At 54.6% G+C, this 20,916-nt stretch overlaps 2 protein-coding genes across 6 annotated transcripts; both read left to right on the top strand.

Annotated features, from left to right (window-relative positions):
* The first annotated feature begins 625 nt into the window (after positions 1–625).
* Positions 626–11,507, top strand: FBL (fibrillarin). Its single transcript, XM_047834959.1, has 9 exons — positions 626–756; positions 6,244–6,390; positions 6,497–6,598; positions 6,687–6,781; positions 7,927–8,097; positions 8,816–8,948; positions 10,273–10,385; positions 11,147–11,292; positions 11,404–11,507. Exons 1-9 carry the CDS (start codon positions 747–749, stop codon positions 11,426–11,428), a joined length of 942 nt encoding a protein of 313 aa, XP_047690915.1. The 5' UTR covers positions 626–746; the 3' UTR covers positions 11,429–11,507.
* A 283-nt stretch (positions 11,508–11,790) lies between these two features.
* Positions 11,791–20,126, top strand: DYRK1B (dual specificity tyrosine phosphorylation regulated kinase 1B). Of its 5 annotated transcripts, XM_047834955.1 has the most exons (12): positions 12,470–12,732; positions 13,991–14,154; positions 15,193–15,312; positions 15,400–15,588; positions 15,753–15,900; positions 16,764–17,050; positions 17,793–17,939; positions 18,026–18,166; positions 18,474–18,509; positions 18,594–18,789; positions 19,183–19,289; positions 19,384–20,126. In XM_047834955.1, exons 1-12 carry the CDS (start codon positions 12,654–12,656, stop codon positions 19,753–19,755), a joined length of 1,986 nt encoding a protein of 661 aa, XP_047690911.1. In that variant the 5' UTR covers positions 12,470–12,653; the 3' UTR covers positions 19,756–20,126. The 5 variants fall into 5 exon arrangements, with proteins under 5 accessions (XP_047690914.1, XP_047690911.1, XP_047690910.1 ...); XM_047834958.1 differs by lacking the exon at positions 12,470–12,732 and adding an exon at positions 11,791–11,948 and having other exon boundaries at positions 18,474–18,789; XM_047834954.1 differs by having other exon boundaries at positions 18,474–18,789.
* Positions 20,127–20,916: the final 790 nt, after the last annotated feature.

Below are 20,916 nucleotides of genomic sequence, written 5' to 3'. Positions count from 1 at the left end.
TGCACCTATAATCCTCTCTACCTAGAATTCTTTTCCCCCACGTAGGTGCATGCCTCACTCCTCACCTTTAAGCTCTTTGCTCAAATCACCTGATGCATTCCTTGACCACTGATTAAGAAATGTCACCGACCCCCCCCCCCCCCCCACAGTTCTATTTTCCTTCCCTTCTGTTATTTTCTCCAAAGCACTTACTACCTTCTAATAACTCCCACTAGAAGATGAACTCCAGGAGGGTGGGGATTTGTATGTCTTGTTCATTGCTGTATTCAGTGCCTAGAACAGTGTCTGGTGCATAAATGCTTTTACCAGTGCATGAACGGGAGCCCAGTATGGTCCCTGTTCTTAGGGGTGGATATAGATCAGGGAAGGCTTTTGGGTGTAGAAGGATCCTTAGGGAGTTAATTGGAAATAGAGAAGAGGGACAGAGGACAAAGCCTGGGGTGAGCTCTGATTACGGGATTGGCGGTGGGGTGAGTTAAGAAGAAGCAAGAAGCGCATTCAAAAAAGGGATCTCTCAACAAGCAGCGCGTTAAGCCACCGACAAGGCGGGGCCCTGAGAGGCTGGCGAAGCCCCGCCCACAGCGCGCGCGCCGGCCCCGGCCCCGGCTGGGGTTCCGAGGGGCGGGGCTGCGAAACTGCGTCACACGCCGTACGTCGCCGCGCGTGCGTTCCTTTCCACGTGCGAAAGCAGACTCGTGTAGTCTGGGACGCTGCAGAGTCCTGACCCGCCGAGCTGAGTTCTCTCCATGAAGCCAGGTGCAGGCCGGGTGTGGGGTCCGGGGTCTGGGACTGGAGCCGGCACGAATCGAGGGGCCAGACCGGAATCGGAGGGGCGGGGCCTAGGGGCAGGGGATCCGGTCTCTTGTGGGGAGGGGGAATCCTAGTTCCGGTCTTCTGTGGCGAGGGGTCTTGGTTCAGCCTTGTGACCGACGCTGAGCCGGGGGGTCGGGTTCCTGGTCTGGAGATGTGTGACTGGCTTCGGAGGTCACGGTCGCGAGTCGAGGGTCCTGGGCCTGAAATGGGGGTTCCTGAACTAAGATTCATCTTACTGAGGCCATTATTAGGGGTCTTGGGAATTGGACAGGGGGTGGCAGTCGGGGGTGCTGATCCAGAGTCTGGATCCAGGCATCTGGTGTCTTGGATCTCTGGCCTTGAGATTTGGGGATAATGTCTTGGTTCAGAAGTGGAGAGTCCCGATTTGGGCCCGGGGAGAACCCCCTTAGCCTTCCGTATCACCGCCGCAACGATCGTCCCCTTAGCCCCCAGCCTGGCTTCTCCGAGAGGGCCGTGGTGAATGAGGACTCCCGGCTTGATAGTTTGTGGCCTTCTCTGTCCCACTTTCCCGCTCTCTACTCTCCCGAGGGGGCGGATCCCTGGGGTTTGAGTGATCAGAATAATTCGCGGTGAGAACTTTCACAAGCCCAAGATACGATTCGTGTGGGGTGGCGGGGGAGAGATAGTCACAGGAGAGGAGTGATTTTATTCATTTGATTTTCCCCGAGACTCTGATGAACCCACCCCTCCTTCCCTCGTGGCAGATTGAGGAGTCCTGGCTTTGACAGCAGAAAGGTGTCCATTGAATTCAGTTCTTTGCTTCTGAAGCTACTGTGTGGCCTTGGGCAAGTGGCTTTACCTCTCTGAGTCGGTTATCTCATCAGTAAAATGGCGCCCAGTTATAATTTAGCAAGATCGTGTTAAGAGAAAACTAGCATACTGCAGTAATCATTTGCAGTGTCTAAGTGTACAGATCAACAGGTTGTACATGGTAACCTCACACGATGTATGTCAATTACATCCCGGTAAAGCTGAGGAAAAATAGCAGTGCTTGACATAATAGTATTGCCTCTCACTGTTATCTTTATGTTTCTTCTCAAGAGGAACAAAGGTTCCTCTCCCTGGTGTCTCAGATCTTCTTAAATCAGGCTGTGCCCCTCCCCCAATTTGCTCCACTAGAGTTTAGGGAAATCTTCCACTGTGACCCAGAAGGTATTTCCTAGTGCAGGTTTTCCTCGTGGTTTTTTTTTTTTTTTTCTTTTTTTTCTTTACTCCATGTGTGGAGAGATGGGGTCATCTGGTGGGAGGGGGGAGGGTTTGTGGATCCATGCCCCCTCCCAAGCTCCCGTTCTCTTCAGCATTTGGGGATCTCCTGATGAAATGGTGTGGAGGCTGCTGGGCTGTGTACCTCTGACCCTGTGATCCGGTACACCTTCCTCCCAACCCTTCCCTCATTGTGTTAGGATTTGAAGTTGCCGAAGTTGTCTAGAGTCGGCCCTTCACTAAGGATTTGAGTCTGATTGAGAGAAGAATCCTTTGGGGGATTTTGAGCAGGGACGGGATGCAGTCTGATAGCTTTAAAAGGATCGGCTTCTGGCTTCTGTGTGTGAAGGACGTCAGGATAGCAGAAGTGGAAGCAGGCACATCAGTGGGAAGTCTGTTGCCGTGATCTAGTAGGAGATGATGGGGTGTGGCCCAGGGTGGTAGCCTGACAAATTGTCACAGTTTGGAAATCTGTTTTGAAGATGGAGCCAGCAGCTTGTATGTGGGTCTAAGAGAGGGGTCAAGGATAACTAAGGGTTTGGGCATGTGTAACTGGAAGAATGGAGTGTCCGGTTTTGAGATGGGGGAAGGTTGTGGGAGGAGAGGAGAGGTTTTAAACTGGGGGTCTAGTTTCCGATTCTGTGTCTCCCTCTCTCTCTGCCCCTCCCCCGTTCATGCTCTGTCTCTCTCTGTCCCAAAAATAAATAAAAACGTTGAAAAAAAAAAAAAAAAAAAAAAAAAAAAAAAAAAAAGGGGCGCCTGGGTGGCGCAGTCGGTTAAGCGTCCGACTTCAGCCAGGTCACGATCTCGCGGTCCGTGAGTTCGAGCCCCGCGTCGGGCTCTGGGCTGATGGCTCAGAGCCTGGAGCCTGTTTCCGATTCTGTGTCTCCCTCTCTCTCTGCCCCTCCCCCGTTCATGCTCTGTCTCTCTCTGTCCCAAAAATAAATAAAAACGTTGAAAAAAAAAAAAAAAAAAAAAAAAAACTGGGGGTCCGTTGGACCCTCCCCCCCCCCCCCCCAAACTTCTGGGAAAGTGTGTGTGAACGTGTGTTTTCCCGAGGAACCGGTACTCCTAGTACATTTCTCTAGGCTCCTGGAGCTGAAATGGATTAGGCTAGGTTTTGAGACTCCTGCCCCCTGCACCCCATGCCATGCCCACACTTCTCAGGTCTCAGTTCCATCAGGCCTGGGTTGAGTCTCTTAGGCCTGGTGGTTTCTCCCCTAAGTAGGAGGAAGGGGGACTCACTGTCCCCTTACTGAATACTCAACCTGTGTGCCAGGCTGTGTATTGAGAGAAGCGATTTGTGTATATTAAGCCATTTGCTTATTCTTTACAGCTCTGCGAGGCGGGCACTGTGTTACAGCTGTATCTCTGTCTTAAAGATGAGGTTTTCAAGATCCCCATGAACCTTCCCTACTCTCTAGGGCCATGAATGGCATGGCCATCGCCCTGTAGGGGATACACGAACTGCTTGAGGGGAGGGGACCAGGGCACTCTGGTCACCATGTCATCACCCGCTTCCTGAATGAACAGAGGGGGTGCTTTTTCCTGGAGGCAGAACCTGGGGGTTTAAGAGTCTTCAGCCGACCAGACGGTTGATTAAATGCTTACCAAGCCCGCCACACTTTGTGCCAAGTGTGTGCACGGTGCTGGGGGGTGCAGTGTGACCGAAACAGTTAAAACATCCCCGTTCCTTTTGGCCTTGATTCTGGTGCAGGAGTCAGGCAGTAATAACGTAAAAACTGCCACGTATGATAATTGCCAGGAAGAACAAGAAAGCCAGGTCAAGGTAGGGAGCCCAAAGACCCTTCTGAGGAAGGAATGTTTCACCAGAGACCCGAGTGCAGTGAAGAAGTGGGTGAGCCCAGCAAATGTCTGCAGGAGCCAGGCAGTGGGAACAGCAAATGTTAAAGGTTCGGAAGCTGGAGGACGAGCATGAGGAGGAAGAGCGTGAGGCCCAGCATAGAAAGAGTGAGGTCAGAAAAGTCAGCAGAGGCCGGAGCCTTGCGACGGCGGTTCTTAGTTTGGGCTGCACGTTTAGAATCTCCTGAGGAACCTTAAAAAGCCCTATGGTCAGGCCCCTACACTGGACAACTAATCAGAATCACTCTAAGTCCCAGGGATTAGCCAAAGGTGAGGCCCACTGATCTGGAGCTTTGGAAACCAGAGAAAGGAATTTGGGTTTCCTTTTCCTTTTTTTTTTTTTTTTTTTTTCTTTTCTTTTTTTTCAATGTTTATTTTTGCTTTTGAGAGAAAAAGAGAGCACAAGCAGGGGAGGGGCAGAGAGAGACAGACACGGAATCCGAAGCAGGCTCAAGGCTCTGAGCTGTCAGCACAGCCTGACATGGGGTTGATGTAGGTTACTGTTAACATCCTGCTTTTCTCGGTTGAGTAGCAGATTGGCAGGGTCCATTGTATTTTTTCCCTTCCTTCCTTCCTTCCTTCCTTCCTTCCTTCCTTCCTTCGTTTATTTATTTTTGAGAGAGTGGGGGAGGGGTAGAGAGAGGGAGACGGGGTCCAAAGTGGGCTCTGCGCTGCCAGCAGTGAGCCCGATGCTGGGCTCAAACTCACAAACTGCAAGATCATGACCTGAACCGAAGTCGGACACTTAACTGACTGAGCCACCCAGGTGCCCCTGGGTTTCATTTTCAACGGGATGGAAAACCGTTGAAGGGATTTGGGCAGGGGCATGAAGAGATCCAATTTGCAGTTTGAAGAAGGTCAGTCGCTAGCTGCCATGTGGACAGGAGACTGCAGGAGTAGAGGGAGGAAAGGTAGGCACCTCTGAGTCATGTCTGGGGAGTTCTGAAACCGTCCATTTTTAACACTTCAATCAGGAAAGGCGCTGAAAAGTTCTGCATTTTCATCTTTAACGCCATTACGAGGCATGAAGCTTTCATAGAGGTGAATGTGGTGTGCCTTTCCCAAAACCCTAGCAAGCTTACTACCGAACAGTTTTACATCAAGTGAGATTATTTTTTAAAGCATCACTAATTTTCGCACTATTATTTTATGACTTGTGTGATTGGCTGAAAGTACGGCAGAGCTTAGGGAACCGCCACGGGAAAATACTGAATCTGTTAGTACCCGAATTCCGTCTGCCTCTGCCGTTGTTTTGTGCTCAGTGAAGGGAACGAGTTTGCCCTGACCTGAGCTCATGAAAATAAAGCCTCTCAATCTCTTTTTTTTTCCTCCCGACTTTGCATGACGTCCACAAGCTCTACACTGCTTAGGCACTGTCGCCCATCCATAAAGGACAATTCAAGAGTTTTTCTCTTTGTTTTTTTTCCCCTGAGCTGGGAGGGACTTATGCAAGTTTGCAAGCAGGGGGGTCAGATAGCAGAAAGGATACATCATGCCGACCTCCCCTCTGTCCCCCTCTGTTTGGGGGTTGGCACTTTTCTTCCAGATGAGGGAGGGCATGGAAATGTTTCCAAGGTCTGAGGGACCTTGCTGCCACGGTGCATGCGCACAGGCGGGTATTTGCGCTTCTCCAGACTAATACTGAAAATAGAATGGAGGAGCACCTAGTGACTTAGTCGGTGAAGTGTCTGACTTGGGCTCAGGTCGTGATCCCATGGTTCGTGAGTTCGAGCCCTGCATCGGGCTCACTGCTGGCAGCGCAGAGCCCGCTTTAAGGAAGGAAGGGAGGGAGGGAGCAAGGAAGGAAGGACGGGAAAATACAACGGATCCTGCCAATCTGCTATCCAGCGGAGAAAAGCAGGATGTTAACAGTAACCTACATCTCCCCTACCCGCACCCTGTAATTTTTCTCCCTTTCGATACTCAGTATTGTATGAGTTTTGCATTTATCCCCTTGGCCTCTATTTTGGTGGGGGGAGGGGGCATGGGGCGTGCATTACCACATATATCAACACGGCATGGCATTGTTTAATTTTAATTGTTGCTGAACTTTATAAAAGATACTATGTTGGGTGTGGTTTTCTTCAACTTGCTTTTTCACTTAACATTATGACCCTAAGATTTTCATAATCTATCTGTTGTGTGTAACTGTAGATCCCGTCATTGTTGATTATGAATGTGCCCCTGTTTTATTTGCCCATTCTGCCGATGGACATCTGGGTTGGGCCCGATTTTTTGGCTACTGTGGATATTTGTGGACACCGTCCAGTGGAATTACCAGATATAGGAATAATAACATCTCAAACTTCGTTGCCCTGATTCCTGTTTCTGTTGCCACTACAGGTTTCAGCCCCCGTGGGGGCGGCTTCGGTGGCCGAGGAGGCTTTGGTGACCGTGGTGGACGTGGTGGAGGTCGAGGAGGCTTTGGTGGGGGCAGAGGTCGTGGTGGAGGCTTCAGGGGCCGTGGCCGAGGAGGAGGAGGACGAGGTGGTGAGTGACCTTGTAGGGGGGATGCAGTCTGGAGGCAGTGCCTGGGCTTGGGGCTCAGGAAGGAAGAGATGGGATGTCCCTGTGTCACTGCATCTCTGCCTTGTAGGTGGAGGGTTCCAGTCTGGTGGCAACCGGGGTCGTGGCCGGGGAGGAAAAAGAGGAAACCAGTCGGGGAAGAATGTGATGGTAGAACCCCATCGGCATGAAGGTGAGTGAGGAAGGCGGGGAGCTGCTGAGGGTGGGGTGTGGTGGGGTGCAGCCCAGAGTCTTCACCCTGCACTGGTCCCCTCACTTAGGTGTCTTCATTTGTCGAGGAAAGGAAGATGCGCTTGTCACCAAGAATCTGGTCCCTGGAGAGTCAGTTTATGGAGAGAAGAGAGTCTCCATTTCGGTGAGACCAGGGCCCTAGCCGATGGGGTAGCCAGCCGTCTGGTCTCCCTCCCGCCCCACTGTGCGCCCTGTGCAGGCCAGCCAGAGGGTCATCTTAATACCCGAGTCCGATCCCTGTGGCCTTCAGGTCAAAGTCCCAGGTCCTCAGTGTGGCCCAGAGGACTGTGTGCATTCCAGCTCCCCCTCCCTACTCCCTCACCTCGCATCTTCCAGCCACACGGACCTCCTTGCTCATCCCCCGGTTGTGTGTGTGGCTGGTTCCTTTCACCCCTAGTGTCTCTGGTCGGATGTCACCTTGTCTTTCTCACAATGCCACCTTGCACCACCCAGTCTATCAGAAGCAGTCCTCACTGCCCACCCTCTGCCCTGTTATCCCATTTTCTTAATGGCCAGGCCCACTCCTGCTCAGGGCCTTTCTGTGTCCTCTCCTGCTGCCTAGATTGCACTTCTCCAGATGAGTTGCACGGTCCCTGCCTCCCTCAGGGTCTACTGCAGATGTCTCCTGGGCTCTTCCCTGGCCACCCTTTCTCGTTTTCACCTGCTCCTTAGCCCACACCCCATACTTCATGTCCTCTTTCCTGGCTTGATCTTTTCACCTTAGCACCTGTCACTGGTTCCTGTACCATATGTGTTAGTTCTGTGCATACTTAGTCCTTGAGGACAAGGGTCTTTGTCTCATTCTCTGTGCATCCCCGATGCCTGGCGTAGAGTCTGGCACACTGGGCGTGCCGGCACAGCGAATGGTTGTTGATTGATCGCACAGGTCCTGCTGTTGTCTCGTATGATCTTATCTCTGTGTTGATCGTCTATCCCTGCCCCTTCTACCTGAATCAGTAACCTCCATGAGTGGGCAGGTCCTGCATGTGTTGTGGTCATTGATGTGTACCTGTGTTCATTTCTCTCTCTCTTCTCTCTTGAGAGAGAGAGAAGCAGGGCTTGTGCTTGCCCAATGCGGGGCTTGAACTCAGGAACCGTAAGAGCATGACCTGAGCCCAAGTCAGATGTTTAAGCGACTGAGCCACCCAGGTTTCCACCTGTGTTCATTTCTTGAACAATGAATGAGCGCCTGGGGCCCTGGGGCTGAGGGCAGTGGGGTCTAGCACAAGAGCCCAGCACTGACTTCCATCCCCATCTCTCCCGGCCCAGGAGGGAGATGACAAAATCGAGTACCGTGCCTGGAACCCCTTCCGCTCCAAGCTGGCAGCAGCAATCCTGGGCGGCGTGGACCAGATCCACATCAAGCCAGGGGCCAAGGTGCTCTACCTCGGGGCTGCGTCCGGCACCACTGTCTCCCACGTGTCTGACATCGTAGGCCCGGTGAGTGGATGGAGGGGTGAGTAAAGGCTGGTGGTGAGGTGGAAGGAAGGGAGAGGCTGCCCCTGCCAGCCTGGAGGCAGTGGCCTTGGCTGCCTCCCTGTACCGTGTAGCTTGGGGCTAGGCCCTCCGTCTTCAAAGTGCCTGTGGGTGGAAGGAGCAGCTTGAACGCCTGGTTTCCAAAGCCTCGTTCAGCCTCACTCCTGAGTTCTGAGCCTGGAGGGAAAGGAGCTGTATAATTTAGTGGTTAAAAACCCCGGGCTCTGGTGTGGCATTTAACAGTGAGGTGGCTTTCAGCAGTTAATAACTTAACCTGTCTGAGCCTCCGTTTATCCCTCTGGAAAATGGGGTTACTGTGAAGATAAACGAGTGAATTCCTGTAAAATAACAGAACGGTGCCTGGCCCATTGTAAATGTTCTTAGCTGTTAAGACTTCATCTCAGTGCCCTAGCTTCCTCGTTTTAAGACCATATTGAGGGACTCGGCTCTCAGATGAGCAAAGCGGGATTGAATCGAGCAAAGCAGGATTGAATCACTGTTGGCCGGTGACTTCATGTCTCTGGCTCTCACTTTATTTGTCTGTAAGATGGACATAACAATAGTTGTTAAATGGTAGGGTTTTGATACGGGGATTTGCGTGGCCACATGCAGTGTTTGGGCCCATAGTGGGTGTTCCATCTAAGAACCAGTATCAGTGTTTCTATTTTTTTATTTATTGTAGGACGGTCTAGTCTATGCAGTTGAGTTCTCCCACCGCTCTGGCCGTGACCTCATTAACTTGGCCAAGAAGAGGACCAACATCATTCCTGTTATTGAAGATGCTCGGCACCCACACAAATACCGCATGCTCATAGGTAGGGGTCCAGGATTGTGGAGTCCAGGCCACTCCAGGTTTCCTGGGAAAGGTGGCCAGAATCCCGATCTGAGTGGAAGCAGAGTGAATGAGCAGGCTTCCTGAGTCTGCAGGAATGAAGGGGGCGAAGGAGAGGGGGAGGCAGCTGAAGTTGTGGAACTTGGGTGTTTGGCAGGCCTGAAGGGCCAGCCTCCTTCGATCTCCTGCGCCTCTCCCTAGGCACCCCCATACTTCCTGCCTCCCTCCAGAACATGGTACTTTTCATGCTGCCCCCGGCTTATGTATAAAAGCCCCCATCCTCCTCGTTGTCTGGTGAGATCATAACCCAGAAAGCACAACCTGAGTGTGGCCTTGGCTGAGAGGGGCCCGTTGTGAATATTACTTTGTTTTAAAAAAAAATTGGGAATCATGATGGAAAAAACAACCCTCAGAGGTAACTGATAGGAGCAATTTAAAAGCTGCTTTTTCCAATTTCAAAAAGTCAGTTTTCATTATACCCTCTTTTTTTTTTTTTTCTAATCATACCAGCTTAAAAATAATACTTTGCAAAAAAAAAAAAAAACCACACACACACAAAACTTTCCATTTCGCTGGTTTTCTCTGGAGTTTTTTTTCCCCCATGCATTCATACAATACCCTTTGTCCTGCAACTTATTTATTTATTTATTTATTTATTTATTTATTTATTTATTTATTTTATTTATTTAGACAATCCTGCAGGGACTCTGGCCTGTAAGTGCTTACCTTTACTTGCCTTTTTTTAAAATGAATTTTTTTAGCATTTATTTATTTTCAAAAGACAGCATGAGCAGGGGAGGGGCAGAGAGAGAGAGAGGGAGACACAGAATCTGCAGCAGGCTCCAGGCTCCAGGCTGTCAGCACAGAGCCCGACATGGGGCTCAAACTCAGAATTTGCGAGATCATGACCTAGGCTAAAGTCGGACACTTAACTGACTGAGCCACCCAGGCGCCCCTTTACTTGCCTTTTTGATGAGTGTCTGTTTACCCCCCCATCCCAAGACCTGGGAGCATCTCGAGGACCAGGTCTGGGTCTGACTCATCTCTGTGTCCCCCACACCCGGCCCAGGGCTGGCCACAGAGTAGGTGGCAATCGTGACTTACAAGAGGAATGAATAGATGGTGTGAATGGGTTTCTTGGACCCATCCTGGGGGTACTGCAGAGGGAGGGAGATCAGTGGGGGGGATGTGAGACTGGAAGCAGGGGAGACTGCCAGGAACCTGCTGGTAACAGGGCACAGGCCTCATGGGAGGAGCCGAGAAGATCCAACAGATCCAATTTGTAACTGCCACTTCTTTCTCCCTAGCAATGGTGGATGTGATCTTTGCCGATGTGGCCCAGCCAGACCAGACCCGGATTGTAGCCCTGAATGCCCACACCTTCCTTCGTAATGGAGGACACTTTGTGATTTCCATTAAGGTACGGGGCTTGGTGGAATCTAAGGTGGGGTGGTCGTGTCTTCTCTGTAACTGCCAAGCAGTCAGTCAAAACGAGGAGGCCTCCGTTCTGGGATGCCTCATCCAGCCAGCTCTATCCCTGCCCCAGTCGTATAGCACATGATGAAAAAGGTCTGCAAAACGAAAAGGCTTTGGGTTTGGCAATAGAAGGTACTGGTCAAGTGAATAATTGTGGAGTCTGACCATTTGAGTTTGAATTCCAGCTTGCTCTGTGACTTTGAGCAAGTTACCTAACCTGGGTACCTGTTTCTTCATTAGTCATCTCTCTTTCAGTGTTGTCTGTAAGGATTAAATTTATCAATATATATGAAGTGTTTAGTACAGCATGGTAGAAAATAAGTTTTAGGTAAATGTTCGGTACGTTTTATTTTAAAATAAAGATCCTCAGCCAGATTCACCATTTGTTGGCCTTTTGTTACATTTGTTTTTGTATTCTCAGCATTACTATTGTTAAAGAAAGAGAAAATAAAACAAAAAAACAACCCTGGGTATAAAATTTAAACACTAGCTTTTAGGTAAATAGGTCTCTGTTAAAATCTTCTGTTGTAAATCCAAACCAACTTGAAGAAAATTTCTGTGATGAAGTCTTTTCCCTCCACTCCCAAAACCTGAGTTTCACTGAGTTTCCAATAAAAAACAAATACCTGTGGTTTAAAGAGCAAAAGAAAAAAAAAAAAAAAGCCCAAAGCCTTGCTGCAGACTTCCAAGTTCTCTCTTCTGCAGGCCAACTGCATTGACTCCACAGCCTCTGCTGAGGCGGTGTTTGCCTCTGAAGTGAAAAAGATGCAGCAGGAGAACATGAAGCCCCAGGAACAGTTGACCTTAGAGCCTTACGAAAGAGACCACGCTGTGGTGGTGGGCGTGTACAGGTGAGCAGGGGGCCCTGGAAGCCACCAAGACAGCCCTGCGCGTTAGCCCTTGGTAGGAGTGCCGGAAAATGGTGACAGGCTCTGAATCCCCCTCTCTCCTTCCTCTTACAGGCCACCTCCCAAGGTGAAGAACTGAAGCCCAGCGCCATCTGGATTGCGAGAGATTGTGTTGCTACTGTTACACGTGTGTTTTTCTATTAAAAGACTCATCCATTGCTCCCGTCTGCTGATTGCTCAGCGACCTCCATTCAACAGAGCGCATGCTCCCTTGGTCAACTGGCGCGGTGGTGGGGGTGGACGAGCTCATCCGGTCACACGTGCGCATGTTCCTTTCTTGGCTGCCTTTTGCGCAGTCGCAACCCGGATTTCGGCGTTTGGGCGGGGTTGGTGGCTTACTGCGCGCGTCTACCGGTAAGCTCCGCTGCGCGCAGGCGCGGAGTGTTACCTTGGGTCACGTGGGTGAAGCGAACGGGGGGAGTGGGGGCGGAGCCCGAGGCGGGAGGTGGGGGCCGGTTTGTTGTGGTCGCCATTTTGCTGGTTGCATTACTGGGTAATCGGGGCCCTGGCTCGCCGCGTCCGCCGGATACTTTCAGCCAGTGGGCAGGTCTGAGCTCGGGCTTCCCGAGCAGCTTGAGTCCCCTTGCCCGCGCCCTCAGGTAACAACGCGGCTACAGGTGGGGTAGCACGAGCTCGCGGGGAGGGGGCAGTACGGACCCGCCCTGCCCGCGTCGCCGCGAGACTTAGCACGAGGCCGAGGGAGGAGGGCAGGGGGGCGGCGGGCAGGTGCAGGCCGTGCCTGGCTATTCATAGTCGGATTCTTGGAAGAGGCCGAGCCCGAGGGAGCAGTCTTGGGAGTGAGGCTGGGAGGGGGTAGCGGGGCCCCGCTCCCGCCCTTTGTTTGGGCTCGACTCCTCCGGCTGCATCGTCGTCGCCTAGCAACAGCTGTTCTGGACTGCGATTGGTTGAGCTCTTGGCAGCAGCGGCCAATGGCACGGTTGTTGCCATGGCAGGTGCGGACTGCCAAGCTCAGCTCAGCCGGCCCCGCCCGCCGGGGCTCCGCCGACCGGGGCGGGCCTCCAGGGTGGGGGGCGGGACGCCTGGGTCCCCAGGGGCGGGTGGCTGCGCGGGGCGGGGCCGGCGGGGCGAGGGTTAACCCACCCCTCCCCCGTCCACCTGCTTTCCCCTTCCCCCGCGTGCCCCGGGCTGACCCTCGTTCCCTCTTCTCCCCACCCCCGGCGGCGGCGGCTGCTGCTGTTGTCACCCACCGGGCCGCCTGTCCCGCTTGCCCTCCCCGCCGCGGGGCTTGCCGGGCCGGCCGGGCCGGGACAGGCGGCCGTCTCCTCTCTGCCACCGCCGCCGCCATGCTGGCTGCTCGCCCACCCCACTGGGGGCCCCACCGCGCCCCAGCCCCCCGTGGGCCCCGCGCCAGCCCTGACCCGGGTAGGGGGTGGGTGCTTGGAGAGAAGGTCCTGCCGTGGGAGGGCCCCGGGGAAGAGGTGGTTTCTCGGGCGAGGGGCGGGGGAGCTCCAAGAGAGAGGAGGGATCGTGGAGTGGCAAGGCTTGGCATAGAAGAAAGGGAGTGCCATGGGAGAAGGCCTGTGGGGAGAGGATTTTGGTGTGACAGGTACTCTGTGAGGGGAGAACTCTATGTGATATTTGGGGAATTTGGTTCTGGGGGCCTTCTAGGAATTGGCACAGTTGTGTATTGACCCTGGTGTAGAGAAGAGTAACTGGAGAAAGGGCCCTGGTAGAAATCTTGGATGGGAGGAGGAGGGGAAGATCCAGTGTAGGGGAAAGAAGGGCGAGGGAAGAGAAGCCTCCTTGCTCCCATCAGGGAAAGTGAGCCTTGCTTCTGAGGGGGACCATGAAGTAATACAGAGAAGAGCCCCGATGTGCCACGGGAGCAACTACCTGGAGCAGTGGTCCCTGGTGTGGGAGGAAATGTTATAGGGAAGAGGTCTTGGCATGATACGGGGTGGGTCCCCTGGGGGGTGGGGGCTGGTGGATGGGAATGCCATGGGGTGGGACTCTGTTGTATGGAGATAACCCTATAGAACAGGTTAATCTTGGTGTGGTCCCCAGGACCCTGATGTGGTTTTAGGGGCCTGCAGAGGACTCTGTCGTGGGTTTGGAGGGGGCCCAGAGTTGTCTCATGTGGTCTGGGGGGATCCTAGAGCTCTCTGGATTGAGGGATCTACTGGGAAGGGTAGATCTTGAAGTGGAGGGACCTTGCTGTGATACGAGGAGATCCTGATGATCAGGGAAGGCTGCAGGAGGGCAAGATCTTGTGTGAGGGGGCGTCGGGGAGGGCCATAAGTAGAAATGGGAAGCGAACAGTGAATCCTACTCTCTATACTGTCTGTGGTTTCTATCTTTTTCTTTTCCTCCCCCCAATTATTGGTGTCTTTCTGTTCTTTCTTGTCACGGTCTATATCCCTGCCTTGATTGCAATCATTCCCTTTCACGTGTTCCCCTCTTTGTGCCACCTACTTCATTTATTTGGTAATCATCTGCTGAGGGACTCCGCTGTGCTCCCACCCCCACCACTTCTCTCTGTCCCTTCTCATTACCACCTGTTGCTCTTTTTCTCCTCTCCCTGTGCCCTGCCTTCTTTCTGATGTCTACCTCTTTCCTGCTTCGTACTGTCCCATACATCCCCTTGTTCCATGTTGTTCCCCTGCCTCCTGCCTGCTCTCAGGTCTCAGCGGCGGTGGCAGCCGAGGTGCAGGATGCGAGAAGGCGCCCCCCGGCCGGGCTCCCGCTCCAGGCCTCGCTCCCCTGCGGCCCTCTGAGCCCACCATGGCCGTCCCACCAGGCCATGGTCCCTTCTCTGGCTTCCCAGGGCCCCAGGAGCACACGCAGGTATGCTTTCAGCTGGCTCCTTACCTGCCTGGGGTAGGGGGAGGCTGGGGACAGAAGGGTCTGGGGGGTGAAAGATAGTTTGGTTGCCCAAAACAGTTTCCTTGGGGCATGAAGGGTCCATCTGGAGTGGAAAATAATAGAGGAGTTGCTGGCAGAATCTGTTTAGAGAGCCTGGGTTCAAATCCTGACATGGTGGTTAAATTACTTAGGTTCTCCCTGCTTCAGTTTTCTAGAATTCTGTAAAATGGAGCCAGTAATGATACCTACCTCACAGGGTTGTTGTGAGAATTAAACAAGTTAATGAAATGCACATAAAATGCTGAGAACAGTGCCTGGCACGTTGAAAACACTCAATAAATGTTCACTAAGGAAAAAAGTTCCAGAGTGAAAGATGGGGGAGGGAGGTGGGGTGAAAGTGGGTGAAGGTTGAACCCAAAGGATCCTGGACCCAGCAGCACCTTAGGGTGCAGAGTAGAGACATTCAGGGGTAGAGACTGTTTAAGGCTCTGAAATGTGGAGCTTGAAGTGGGACGGAGTAGAAGATCAAGGGTGCTGGATCCTGAAACACTGGGCAAAAATGGTGCAGAGTTGGGGGTGAGGGATGAGAAGACTCAATGGGACAAGGGTAACCAAGAAGTGAGCCCTCAAGATGGGACACCCAGAATGGAGGGTCTCTTGGACGGAGGGTCTGCAAAGGGCAGAGCCCATGTTTTCTGTCTGGTCTCTCCCACTGAGGTTCGGAAAGGAGTAAAGGTGTGGGATGGAAAGTGAGGGGTAAACAGTTCCCCATTCATTCACTCGGCAAATCTCTAATGACTGTCCGCTATGTGCCAGGTCCTGCTCCTGGCACCGGAAATGCAGCAAGAACCAGAGAGTCTCTGCCCTTGGGGAATTTCTATCCTAGTGGGGTTGTCACATGATGACCGAGTAACTATGTGCGTGTGTAACCACGATGACCCGGCCACCCATACAGCTCTCCCTCTGGAGGTCAGAAGTGCGCGCCTGTCCTCAGTGCCCACCCCTCGCCCTGCCCTGCAGGTATTGCCTGATGTGCGGCTGTTGCCACGGAGGCTGCCCTTGGCCTTTCGGGATGCGACCTCAGCCCCGCTGCGCAAGCTCTCCGTGGACCTCATTAAGACCTACAAGCACATCAATGAGGTGGGCGGGGGCCCGGCTGGGTGCTGAGGGGTCCTGGCTGCCAGCACAGGTCACTCAGCAGTCCTTATCTGCTGGCCGGCTGGGCAGGTATACTATGCGAAGAAGAAGCGGCGGGCCCAGCAGGCGCCACCTCAGGACTCGAGCACCAAGAAGGAGAAAAAGGTCCTGAACCATGGTTATGACGATGACAACCACGACTACATTGTGCGCAGTGGCGAGCGCTGGCTGGAGCGCTACGAGATTGACTCACTCATTGGCAAAGGCTCCTTTGGCCAGGTGTGGGACGCACACCCTGACCCAGGGATTGGGGGGCGTGGGCACCCACTGGTATTGACACACAGAAAAGTGGTGCTTTGTTCTGTCCCCCATCCCCCTTCCCATCCCCTCCTCCCCATCCCCCACCCCCATTCCTCACTTTGTGACATGTCCTGCCCTGGCAGGTGGTGAAAGCCTATGATCATCAGACCCAGGAGCTGGTGGCCATCAAGATCATCAAGAACAAAAAGGCCTTCCTGAACCAGGCCCAGATTGAGCTGCGGCTGCTAGAGCTGATGAACCAGCACGACACAGAGATGAAGTACTACATAGGTGAGGCCTGGGGCAGCCATACACCCAGTACAGGATGGGGCTAGTGTCTTCAGGGCAGGCTCTGGTCTGTAATTCCCTGACATCAGTGATTCTCTTGCCACCTTCATGATTTCTGACCTATTCCCAGCATAGTGCTGACCAGAATTTATTGGGCGCTCACCAAGGGTCAGGCTTGTTGCAAGCACACGTTGAATCAACTGGTTTCAGTATGACTACAGCCCTGGGGGGAAGGGGCATCATGGCCCACAGCTTGGAGTAGAAAAGGAAGTATTCGGGCGCTATCACTTGCCAAAGGCCACCGAGTTTGTACTCAGTGGGGCTATAATGTCACCAGGCAGTGGACTCCAGGGCCTTTACTCCTGACGTCTGTGTCAGTCTTTTTCCTCTTTCCCACACTGATTCCTCTTAGAAAAAGCAAGAGTAGATTAGAGAGTGTGTTTCTTGAAATACATATGGTTACAGTAAATGGAAAGCGAGTGTCCTCTGCCACAAAAATAAACAGAACTGAGACTAAAACAACGTTACAAAATTAAGGAAATGGCGAAGGGTATTAAAGACCCATCAGCACCAAAGAGAAACGTTCTCTTTCATTTATCAGGAAGTTGGAGAGAGACTTGAAAAAAATGAACTTCTCTTAATCAAGAAAATCTTTTTCTTGACGTGAATCATGTTACAGACCGAATGAAAACACCCTGACCAGCAGCTGCCTCCCGTGGGCACACCACTATCTGTCCGGTGCTCACACGGCAGAGTCACAGATCTGCTTGTGGCCTCTCTCCCTATTACCGTGTGTCCCCGGCTGCCACTGGCCCTCTCTGAGGCTCCGCTTCACCAGCGGCCCATTTCTGCCTCCTTCCCCGCAGTGCACCTGAAGCGGCACTTCATGTTTCGGAACCACCTGTGCCTGGTGTTCGAGCTGCTTTCCTACAACCTGTACGACCTCCTGCGCAACACGCACTTCCGCGGAGTCTCGTTGAACCTGACGCGGAAGCTGGCGCAGCAGCTCTGCACAGCGCTGCTCTTCCTGGCCACGCCTGAGCTCAGCATCATTCACTGCGACCTCAAGCCCGAGAACATCCTGCTCTGCAATCCCAAGCGTAGCGCCATCAAGATCGTGGACTTCGGCAGCTCCTGCCAGCTTGGCCAGCGGGTGCGGCGCGGCACGGCCCGCCCCGGGGGCGGGGCTCGCGGCGTGGGTGTGGCAGGGGCGGGGGCACCAGTGGCTGGAGCCCGAGGGGCGGAGCTAGGCTGGGATGGGGTTGCAGGGCCCAGCCTGAAGTGGCCTGGCGGGTGCCTGAAGGGTAGTATCGGGATGAGGTGTTGGCGGTATGCAGTGTAAGGGGGGGGGGGGGGGGGGGGTTGGATGGGGGGGTAAAAAAGTGCCACAGGATGTAGTTCCCAGTAGGAAACGAAGCGTGAGGCCTGAGGAGGCAGGGCCAGTGTTGAGGCTGCCAGATGTGGGCAGAGTGAAGTTGGGTTGGCTTTGAGCTTGGAGTGATGCTTTGCTAAGTTGTTTGCCCTGTGCCCTTAAGAGGGGACCGGTGCTTTAGTTTTACAGCTTCGTGTGAGCAGACATTTGAGATGGCTTGGAAAGGGTCTGGACTGCGGGGGTGGGAAGGGCCTGGGCTTGCAGACTGCCAGCCTCTGATGACCAGGGTCAGGCTTTGGGATGGAGATCAGGGTGAGACTAGGTCAGCAGAGACTTCTGAGGCTGGTGAATAAGATGATGGTAGTGGCTCCTGGAAAGCAGGGGTGCTGGTAACATCCAAGTTTGGAACCTCCGTCCCGGTTTTGGTGAAAGGAAGCTTGTCTCAGCTTTGGGTATGGCCATGGCACCACTAGGGGAGGCTGGGACCTCTGACCGCTGCCTTCTTCCCTGCTCCGCCCCCCAGATCTACCAGTACATCCAGAGCCGCTTCTATCGGTCGCCTGAGGTGCTTCTGGGCACACCCTACGACCTGGCCATTGATATGTGGTCCCTGGGCTGCATCCTGGTGGAGATGCACACTGGAGAGCCCCTCTTCAGTGGCTCCAATGAGGTGTGCTCCCGAGGAGGGGGTGTGCTGGAGGGGACAGAGGCCTGGTTGGCCTGATGACCCTGACTGCCCACCTGACTGCTCCACAGGTGGACCAGATGAACCGGATTGTGGAGGTGCTGGGCATCCCACCAGCCCCCATGCTGGACCAGGCACCCAAGGCTCGCAAGTACTTTGAACGGCTGCCTGGGGGTGGCTGGACCCTACGAAGGACAAAGGAACTCAGGAAGGTGCGGCCCCTGCCCCACGCCGCTCCTCCCACCCTGGTGGCCCCTCACTCTCTCACACTTGGGGCTTCCTCTCTCCCTGCTTCCTCTCCCTTGTGTCTTTCCCTTCCTTCCTCTCCCCCTTGTCTGTCCTCTCCTTCGTCCCAGCCCACCCCCCCTCCCCCGTCTCTCCTACCCACCCCACAACTCTTCTTAGCTTCTCTCCTTCCACTTTCTCTCTTGTGCCTCTGTTTCCCCGTGTGTGTCTCCCTGCCCCTCCTGCCCACTGACGGCCACTCTCTTGCCCCCCCTCCCACCCCCTCCCTGCCAGGATTACCAGGGCCCCGGGACACGGCGGCTGCAGGAGGTGCTGGGCGTGCAGACGGGCGGGCCCGGGGGCCGGCGGGCGGGGGAGCCGGGCCACAGCCCCGCCGACTACCTCCGCTTCCAGGACCTGGTGCTGCGCATGCTGGAGTATGAGCCCGCCGCCCGCATCAGCCCACTGGGGGCTCTGCAGCACGGCTTCTTCCGCCGCACGGCTGATGAGGCCACCAACACGGGCCCGGCAGGCAGCAGTGCCTCCACCTCGCCCGCACCCCTTGATACCTGCCCCTCCTCCAGCACCGCCAGCTCCATCTCCAGCTCTGGTGGGTGCCCAGTGCCAGGTGGGCTAGAACAGGAGGGTGGGCAACATGGGTTTGGCCTGACCTGGGGGACCTTGCCACTGGGCCTTCATCTAGAGCTTTGAAATTGTGGGATCCTCGACTCCGGAACGGGTGGGGCAAGAGAGCTCTGCCTGGCTGTGACCTGATCTCTGAAATTGCGCTTGGGCTCACACCTCTGAAACTGCTTCTGACTCTGAAAGCCAAAACTGAGCTCTGATCCTTAATCTCAGAATTGGGCCCATCCTTCAGATAGGCTCTGATCCCAAAGCCCAGGCGTGGGCCTGAGTCGCCAGCCAGACTCAGCCACCCGAAAACCCAGCCACCACCTCTCCTCACCCTAAGGCTTCTCCTCATTTCCTCCCCTGGCACTTCCAGGAGGCTCCAGCGGCTCCTCCAGTGACAACCGGACCTACCGATACAGCAACCGATATTGTGGGGGCCCCGGGCCCCCCATCACTGACTGTGAGATGAACAGCCCCCAGGTACTGGGGCCTTGGGGACCTGGGAGGTGGATAGTGGGTTATCTGGGCTTCAGGACCTGGGTCTCCATCACCCACTATTCCTCTGCTCCTTTAGGTCCCACCCTCCCAGCCGCTGCGCCCCTGGGCAGGGGGTGATGTGCCCCACAAGACACATCAGGCCCCTGCCTCCGCCTCGTCACTGCCAGGGGCCGGGGCCCAGTTACCCCCTCAACCCCGATGCCTTGGCCGTCCCCCATCACCAACCTCACCACCACCCCCGGAGCTGATGGATGTGAGCCTGGTGGGCGGCCCTCCGGACTGCTCCCCACCTCACCCGGCGCCTGCCCCCCAGCACCCGGCTGCCTCAGCCCTCCGGACTCGGATGACAGGAGGTCGTCCACCCCTCCCACCCCCTGATGACCCTGCCACTCTGGGGCCTCGCTTGGGCCTCCGTGGTGTACCCCAGAGCACGGCAGCCAGCTCATGACCCAGCCCCCTCCCTGGGGCCCCTCCTGAAGCCATACCCCCCATCTGGGGGCCCTGGGCTCCCATCCTCATCTCTCCCCTTGACTGGAATTGCTGCTACCCAGCTGGGGTGGGTGAGGCCTGCACTGATTGGGGCCTGGGGCAGGGGGTCAAGGAGAGGGGTTTAGGCGCACCCTCCTCACTAAGGACTGGACCCTTGGCCCCCTCTCCCCCCCCCCCCCTTGTTTTCTATTTATTGTACCAAAGACAGTGGTGGTCCGGTGTCGGGGGGAGACCCCCTTCACCCTAGGGCCCTAGGAGGGGGTGGGGGCAGGTAGGGGGAGATGGCCTTGCTCCTCCTTGCTGTACCCCCCAGTAAAGAGCTTTCTCACATGCCTGCCTGAGAGTTTGCAAGGCCTCGGCTCCCCTCACCTGGCCCTCAGAGGCATGGTGGGGAACGGTGTTTGGGAGGGGGTGCCAGAAAAGCTCTGTCATGAGGGATGCATCCCTGGGGAAGTTATGGCTATTGGCGCAGACACGGGGCTGCAGGAAGTCTGGGGCTACGGAATCCTAGACAAGAGATCCTGGATAGGATCCTAGCCCATGTTTGTCTTTTCCGTGGTAAACACAGACCCTGAACGAGTACACGCCCAGCTGTGGCCTGTCTCTGGGAAACATCAGGATCTGCCCTAATAAGCCAGGGCTTCCACAGAGTCTGCACAGGAGTGGCTCCTTATGCCAGGCAGGCATCTAGTAGGTGCCGAATGCTTGCAGCAGGCCTTATTAATGCCATCTGGGGAATGGCAGGCAGGCAGTGTAAAGTACAGACTTTACCCCACCCCCACCCCCATGTCTGGTCTTACCCTTTGGAACCGTGACGGAGCAAAGCATTTTGAGATTCTCTGGCAGAAAGATATGCCCGGGGTTTCAGGTAAGTGGGTCTGTTTCCATAGCAATTTGGAAACTTAAGTCTCCCAACCGGCCAGTCAGGAGCCTCCTGATTCAAAGGTACCTACCGTCTCCCGCCATTGGGGCGCGGCGCTTCCTGGGAAATGGAGTTACACGTTGCAATCCCTGTTGCCGCTTTTCGTCAGGGGACTACAAAGACCAGAATTCTTTTCGCTCACGAGTTAGGGCCGGTCTCACGCAGCCAATCGGTAGTCAGAGGTGGACGGGGCCCGGA

This window comes from Prionailurus viverrinus, chromosome E2, assembly GCF_022837055.1.
Source record: "Prionailurus viverrinus isolate Anna chromosome E2, UM_Priviv_1.0, whole genome shotgun sequence".
In the NCBI taxonomy this organism is placed as follows: Eukaryota; Metazoa; Chordata; class Mammalia; order Carnivora; family Felidae; genus Prionailurus; species Prionailurus viverrinus.
This window is presented reverse-complemented; position numbering and strand designations above follow the sequence as displayed.